We start from the raw sequence: 7,969 nt of genomic DNA, 5'->3' as shown, positions 1-7,969 counted from the left end.
GGTGTGGCTGCGGGACCCGCGACGACTGCTTTTTTTTTGGAAAAAAAATACGCTGGACCAGCTTGGCCCATTTATGCGGGCCGAGGAAGTGCATTGGGGCCCAGCCCAGATAGACCGCAAACCGGGCGGCGAATGGCGGCCTTCTTCTTTACAGACACCAGATAGTAGGGCCTTTTAATTTAGGGCCCAATTAAAAATCGTTCTTACTTTATCTAGAGGAGGTTACTGGTCCAATGGTTTTCGCTGTCCTCTTTTGACCTGGCCTTGCGTAGGGAGAGACACCGGTCTCCATTTCGCGGTGACGTGTCATGCTCGGCTTCTCTCCCAAGCTTCTTCTTCCTCTCTGGTCCCGAGTCAATTCTACGCGCGCGCGTCTGCGTCTCGAAGAAAAACGGACGTGTCGATCCTACGTGTCAGCCGGCTGCATGCCTCTAGCTTCATGCTCAATGCAAGGACCAAGCAGGCCACGGCCCACGGCACCACCATTCCTGCACGCACGCACGGCTCGGATCACGTGCGCGCGCGCGTGATTACGTGGACTGGTATTCGCGATAAGCTCGTGCAGCCGCCCGGCCAAAGATTTATTTCACACCAGCGTATGCATTCACATTCCTCCGTTCAAACTTACCAGCTTCCCATTTTCCTTTATGATCTGGTGGAAAATTAATCGTATTCCTTATTCTTAGGTATGTAATGAGCATACAAACAAGTGTGAAATACAAACTTGTTAGCACGGTGCTGGAATTACAATTCCTGTGTCAAGGGTGCTCGCTTCCTCCATACGAAATTTTCTGTATGACTAGAAATGACAAAGTTAATAGCTTTTGGGTGCGTTTGTTTGCGCTGTAATTTCTTCCTACCTGGCCATGCGATTTATAAAGACGACCTCATTTTTTCTCCTTTTAATGAAAAATGTCCTTCAGGACGTTAAAAGAAATTTCTTAACACTTTGCTAATTACAAAGCCTCCAAATGAGACCCGGGGCAGTAGTGAGCCCCTTAAGTCAAAAGCAAAAAAAAAAAAAGAAGAAGGCATTGGTTTGTCTGGATCGATAAGTGGGTTATCAAAAAATAATCCTTGTTTAAATAAATGATATATATGGAAAAAATAATTGATTTTCGGTACAAATATATCCACAATGAATCGGAATTCAAGTGTATGGCCATAAAATCTTAGATGGAATCTGTACAAAAATTTCAGATGTCGGCTTAAGAACGCAGTTAATGGCGATAAGCAGCCAGAAGGAGTACGTTTAGGGTTTTGAGTTTGTATGTTGTTGATGGGTACATCTTGGGCTTAAAAAGGAGCTACATATACGTTGCTTGCTACATATACGCATAAACGAACTGAAATTCCATTCAAAATTTCGATACAACGGATCAATAATGGTGAAAGTATACATGTAAAATTGTTTTTTAAAAAAAAGAGTATGCATATAAACGAATCGAATGCAAGGCACGAACATACGGATCGCTCTCTGCCAGTACATGGTACTGATGCGTCATCCGTCAGTTAGTAGTCAAATAAATCATGTACAAACCTCACATCACTTCAATAATGCAACTTCATCAGTGCAATCTGCTCCTCCGAGATATCGTCTCATCGTTGCATTGGATCAGCATCTTTCTCTGTGTCCTTGCCTCATCTTATGGGTACTTGGGCGTCAATCCGTCCTTGTCTACTCGAGTCACGTCATCAGTCTCGCGGATCGGCGATGGTGGTGTGCTTGAAAATGCAGAAGATTTGTATATTGTTTGCGCGTCAAGAGGTCGCTCTCTAGATTTTGGCTGAACATGTGCTACCCTTGACTTCACACTAGCTAGGCCAGAATATTATTGACGGGTGAGTCATGCATGCAGCATGCTAATAAAGTGTTCATTGCCTACTGGATCATCGATGTATAGATTCGATCGGCATACAATGGTCAATTTCTTTCCGTGCAGTACAAGCTAGATGCCTTTATTTTACGGGCTTGCAACTACTCCAAGTAGGTTATTCTTTGACACTGCCATGTAATTGTCTGTAGTATTATTCTTTTTTAACTACTACTCCCTAATATATGAAATAAGGTGGCTAGTCTACATTTACTACAACAAAATATCTGCCAAGTATGAAATCAGACTGACATCAATTCCTCACGTACGCCACAAGAGCAATACCAGATCCATATAAAAGTGTGGATACGAATCAGCTGAATCCATAATGAAAACAATATAATCTGTTATTTAGTGTTGGGATTAAACTAATTAAGTATCGAAGAGGCTACTGGTAAAAAATTAACTGATAAAGTTAGTGTTATTAGTCAATCAACTGGCCAACTTTTTCACTAAAAATCATTTGTTTGTGTTATATTCAGGCTAAAACCAAATATATAGTGACAAGCAACATCTTCTTTGATTGATTGTTGCCATTGTGAACACTCAAGGGCATGCTCATCAAAAGCAAACAGTGAACAAGACATGTCAAGAGAGCAGGACGTACCAACTAGGCAATTTGCTTACACATATACTATTATTAGGTCACGGACAGATGATATGCTGATGTCACTTTTCTCGTCATTGTGATATATCCTTACACAAATCATTCACAGAAAGATCAGACTTCTGTTTTTATGGTATATAAGAAACTGATGATTACACGGTTAATCTGTAATAAAAACTTAAAGAGGATAAAATGCAATTAATCACTTGCAATATCTTTCTTTTTGAACAATCCTGCCATATATATTTTAGCTCCGGAGAAAATTAGATAAGTGAAAACGAAATGTTATAAGGGCTAGTAGTTACTATCTTTGTTGTTTTCCTCATATCTGTTTGCCACATGTAGTTTTGCTCTTGACATTTATGCATGCTCATGTCAGAAACTAGTTTACTTCCTACCCAACTCGTCCAACAAACGGTTGTTATGAACACACGCACTATCGGGAATGTCAGCAGGTACCATAAGCACTAAAGTTTACAGCTAGCATGTTCTGAACCTGAAAGTCAGATATGCAATTGATATCTTTTGGCTTTCACCCAAAGGTTAGTTTCACACAGATCACACATCAATTCTCTACTTAATATATATGGTAGTTATATATTTATTTCTTGATAAAAACACAGAGCTAGCTCCAATAAATCTTGATAAATCGTGAGATGCATTCATGCACCTGCATATATATGCAGACATTATTATAAAAGTGACCTGACATTACTTGATCAACTAGTTAAACCTCACAATATATAGGGCCAGAAATTTTCTGGGGGAGCGAACACTGGATATGAAATGTATACATGCACATATGCAACGCGGTTTCGTATTCTACTTTCCTACGTACACACTGTGCATGCTAATGGGTTCATACCACACGCACGTCACGCACCCACTGCCTGCAAGCAGCCATGATGCATGCTATGAAACGCGGTTCACACATGCATCATTAGGGTGCTCATCATGTAATTAATTAACAATCCTAACTATATTGTTCAGACAATCAATCACTACACAATCTAGCTATCTACGACCCGGCCTCCAGCTGTGTTGTTCTTATATCTATCTACTTATCTAGTAGTGGCTTCTGCCGGACACCACTGATTTTTTTGCAGATGTATGCGTACACAGGAATCCAGGGCAGCAATACCGCCTCTGTAGGACATAAGCAAAGCAAAGCAAAGCAGCAGCCTGCACCCCTATCAGCAACCATGTGCTTCCAGTATGCACCATGCCCTCTCTTTCCTGATCATACTAGCTAGTCCTACAACTTTTCAGATGCAAATCTCTTTTCGCTAGTGATATGCATGTATCTTTATCCATGCAACTGAAAAGAGAGGAAAGTAAGAAAGATCTAGCAGCTACACCGTGTCGCGCAAAAGCTACACAAGTCTGCAGAGATATATCATAGCTGAAGCACCCGTTTTCAAACGGAAAGCATACACCGACCATGGTGGGAGATCCTACAGATCAGCTTGAAAAGACGAGGGAGATCTATCTATGAAGAACCAAGGAGAAGGCACATCGATTGATCACGCAAGGGGGCGGCGATGCAGCCATGCACTTGTCGAAAGCCAGAAAGCTCAGCTAGCTCCTGAAGCTGATGAGACCAGACCGGTGAGATAGACCAGCAGAGCTGCCACTAGCTAATGGCGCTATAAACAATGATCGAATGACCTGCAATAAACCCTTTTTTTCACCACCTGAACATGTACACCTCTTTCCTGGCCTGCTCTCACTAGCTGATGCCTAGAAAAACCCTAATCAATAAAGACCATCGGTCGATCACTAGTGATCATCTAAATTCTAAAAGGTAGCTATCCGGCCTATGCGCGCGCGCTTCGCGGTGAAACATCGTTGCTCCTGAGCAAGAATCCAACAAGTGTTCTCCATCAGATGATTTACTAGAGTTTCACTCAATCAATTAATGCATGGAAAATCAGCTTTAATTAGTTCGAATGCTCGCCAGATGATGACCAGGGAGGGAGCAGGGCGCGTGTTTGGACCGTACCGGTGAGTTTTTTTGAATGGATGGACGAGGATCGGATGGATCACGAGGAGTCGCCGCCGAGCTTGGCGAGCAGTGCGGCGACGAGCTGGTGCCGGCGCTCCTCGCGCTCCTCGGCGCGCGCGCGCCACGCCTCCTCGCGTTCGCGCCAGCGGCGCACGAGCGCGAGCCGCTCCTCGCCGAGCGCGACCATGGCGTTGCGCCACTCCTCCTCGCGGGCGCGGCGCTCGGCCTCGCGCGCCTCGGCCGCCTCCATCCAGCGCTCCTCCATCTCCACCTGGCGCCGCATGAACTCCCGCAGCATGGCCTCCACCTCGCCCTGATCCGCAGACCTAGCCCGGGCCGCCGCCGCCGCTTGCTTCCGCCTGCGCTTCTTCGCGCCGCCACCGCTCCTCGCCTCCGAGGCCACCCTGCTGCCGGCTTCCTCCTCGCCCATCTCCGCCTCGAGCTCCTCCTCCTCGTCATCGTCGTCGTCCTCCCCCTCGCCGCCGCCTTCTTCGTCCTCCTGCCGCACGCCCTTGCCCTTGGCCCTCTTCCTCTCCAATGCTTGCGCCTGCTCGACCCTAGCGTCGAAGATCCTCCTCATCTCGTCGTGGAACGGGAACTGCCTCGCCTGCTGCGCGGCGGACGCAGGATCTGCGTCCGGCGGCGGGTGCGCGGCGGCGGCCTCGGTGCCCTTGAACCTGGTGACGAGGTTCTTCCACTTGGACTTGCACTGGTCGGGGGTGCGGGCGAAGCCCTGCCCCTGGAGGCGCGCGGAGACGGCCTCCCAGAGCGCCTTGTTGCGCTTGGTGGTGAGGAAGGAGTGGTCGAGCTCGGCGCGGACGGCGAGGAACGCCGCCGTCTCGGCGTGCGACCACTGCGGCAGGCGCTCCCGGTCGAGGCTCGCGGCGGAGGACTGCGGCGCGGCCTCGGCGGGCGGGGGAAGCGGCGGGGGCGGGAGGGTAGGGAAGTGGGGGTGGTGGGGCGGGGAGGGGGAGAGCAGCGGGTGGTAGGGGTTGGAGAAGGAGGTGTTGAGGTGGTGGAAGGGATCCATGGCGGAGGGCGCGGTGGTGGGGTGGGCGTGGGAATGGATGGATTTGGACGCGGACGCGAGGGAGGGGCCGAGGGGGCAGGGCGGTCAGGTCAGGGGGTGGGAAGAGGAGGGATGCAAGTCAAGAGGGTTGGCTTTAGCCTTTGGCTGCGAGAGAAAGAGGAAATCTGTTGGGTTTCAACGCGGAGACGGCTTGGTTTCATATGGCTTTCCTCCCGAGATCTGGATCCTCTGCGCCCCCCCCCCCCCCCCCCCCCCCCCCCCCGCTTTGCTGCCGTCTCCCGGAACCGGAGGCACAGCACAACCTCATGACTTAAATATTGCTGTTGTCAGGGCCGTACCGGCAAATTCGAGGGCCCTGTGCGAAACAATGGACTGGACCCTAGTGGCCTAGTGTAGGATCGCGAATACCAAACGATAGCAGTCGGCAAGCGCGATGTGCTGTGTGAAAGCACAAATGTTAGAAGTCACACGTGTGACTGGCAGTTAAATCATCACAAAAGGTCCAATAACTATTTTTTGTTCCGGAATAATTTTTTTTATTGCTGGAACAATTGTTATTGTTTGAGCAACAAAAAAATTTCCAAAAAAAAAAAGTTTGTTCTAGCAACTAAGCATTGAGGGGCCTGGTTTATTAGGCCGATTTTAGGTTCAAAACATGGAATCCTGGAGAGGTTGTGGTGCTGTGATAGGTTAACTCGAGATCACACGCGTGACCCCGAGTAGCACCTATGTAAAAGGAAGTGACAAATGATACGCCTACAACGATTTATCTTTTAGGAGCAATTTGGGCCATATTTTGCCACAAATTGGATCAACAATCAACTAAATTAAAGTCTTTACATGACTATATCTAATGTATATCTAATATTTTGGGGGCCCTTTAAATTTGGGGGCCCTGTGCGGTCGCACGGCCCGCACGTGCCTTGATACGGGCCTGGCTGTTGTGTAGTTATGCGGCGCATGGCTCATTCCCACACAACCATGGCTATTACCAATACTCACATTTGTGTTGGGTTTCAATTTCATTTTTTTTTTGAAGATATGTATCAGTGGTTAGAGAATTTCCAAGTTCAATGTGTCAAGGGTACGTGTGGCTAATGCGAAACGCTCCACGACTCTGAACATCATGAATTTGACTTATTATGCAATGTTATTCTGATTGAAAATGATGTAAGATTTGACTAATAGATCATCACAAGGAATTGAGAATTGTACGTCACACATGAGCGCATTATAGATGGATGAGCGCATTATTGAGAATTGGTGACTGTCTCTCCTAGCAGTGATTACAGAGAGACGAGACATTAATTGAGTTGGTTGCACTCAAAATCAAAATGGTAGGGATGCAAGAGGATATGCAAAAGTCAGCTAGCAATCACACCAGAAAATGAAACCATCCACAACCTTTGGTGTTTGAATGCTATTGACTTAAAGCACACGGTTCGGTCGAGTGAGGTTGCAAAAAGAATTGCCACCGCGCTGCCGAGGTTGAAATTATGTTTCAAACTAGCGATCTGTTGAAGATACGTCGATCATTTCATTATTCATACATGTGTATCGGTTGGTTTGATTGATGCTTGAAGGGTTTTCATTCTTATATTCACGGTGACACGGGTTCCATAGAACCAATATTGACAATAAATGTTTTTCTGTAGCTAAAATGGGTATACATCACAAGCACGCACCACCGCAAGCTTTGGTTTAGCCTTCGCTGGTTTTGTGCATGTATGTACGTACATTAAATTACATGATCCTATAGAAGTATCAATGTATCATAATCCTATGAAAGTCTCTAGAAGAGTCCTTTTGCTAACTAATTAACGTTGCCATTGCTGCTGGCATCGAGCCGCCGCACCGCAGTATGGCCCGAGCCGGCGGCGTTCACAAAGGATCCGGCGCGCCTGCCTGCGGCGGGCCCGCTGCGTGTAGGCGGGGCCCGCGGCCTACGTGCGGGGTGGCGTCACGCGCACGCCAGCGCGTCGTCAGAGGCAAGCCGATCCCGTCCGTCCACGGGAGTCTTCCTTTGCTGCGAAGCATCTCCAGGAGCGTCTCCAATTTTTTTTTTCTTCTCCTCCTTGCTGCAGCCCTGCCGTCAGCCGCCAGTTTGTCGCGTCCAGATGGCGGCCCGCGACGGCGACGGGTCGTGGTCTGCGCTGCAAGCAACAGCCAGCAGGGCACCGCGGCAGGAAACGCCGAAACGGCCACGGCCCGCGGCCAGCCAGCCGGGCAGCCACCGTTCGTCGGAGCCGCCCCGCGTACGCGGCCGGGTGGCGGGCTCCCCGCCGGCCGGCCGGCCGGCCGGTTGCGTGCTGTTTAGTTGGGGGTGTAAAAGTTTCCGCGAACTACTAATTTAGAGTATTAAATAAAATTTAATTACAAAACTAGCTCCACAACCCTGTGTAAATCTCGTGACGAATCTAATGAGGTCTTTGACCGCGTAATTAGAGAATGGT

General features: G+C 48.2%; 1 protein-coding gene across 1 annotated transcript; it reads right to left on the bottom strand.

Moving 5' to 3' along the window:
• Positions 1-1,377: 1,377 nt before the first annotated feature.
• Positions 1,378-5,748, bottom strand: LOC120664141 (trihelix transcription factor GT-3b-like). The gene is made up of 2 exons (XM_039943173.1): positions 4,484-5,748; positions 1,378-4,335 (listed from the first exon to the last, which is right to left on the bottom strand). The coding sequence occupies exon 1, from the start codon at positions 5,514-5,516 to the stop codon at positions 4,524-4,526; it is 993 nt and encodes a 330-aa protein (XP_039799107.1). The 5' UTR covers positions 5,517-5,748; the 3' UTR covers positions 1,378-4,335; positions 4,484-4,523.
• Positions 5,749-7,969: the final 2,221 nt, after the last annotated feature.

Source organism: Panicum virgatum, chromosome 3N (genome assembly GCF_016808335.1).
Source record: "Panicum virgatum strain AP13 chromosome 3N, P.virgatum_v5, whole genome shotgun sequence".
NCBI classification, from domain to species: domain Eukaryota; kingdom Viridiplantae; phylum Streptophyta; class Magnoliopsida; order Poales; family Poaceae; genus Panicum; species Panicum virgatum.
Note: the sequence above shows the minus strand (reverse complement) of the source record. Positions and strands in the feature narration are given on the sequence as shown.

What these genes read in the sequence shown, in the direction of transcription:
- LOC120664141 (XM_039943173.1), bottom strand. Translation starts at nt 5,516, where the DNA reads ATGGATCCCTTCCACCACCTCAACACCTCCTTCTCCAACCCCTACCAC.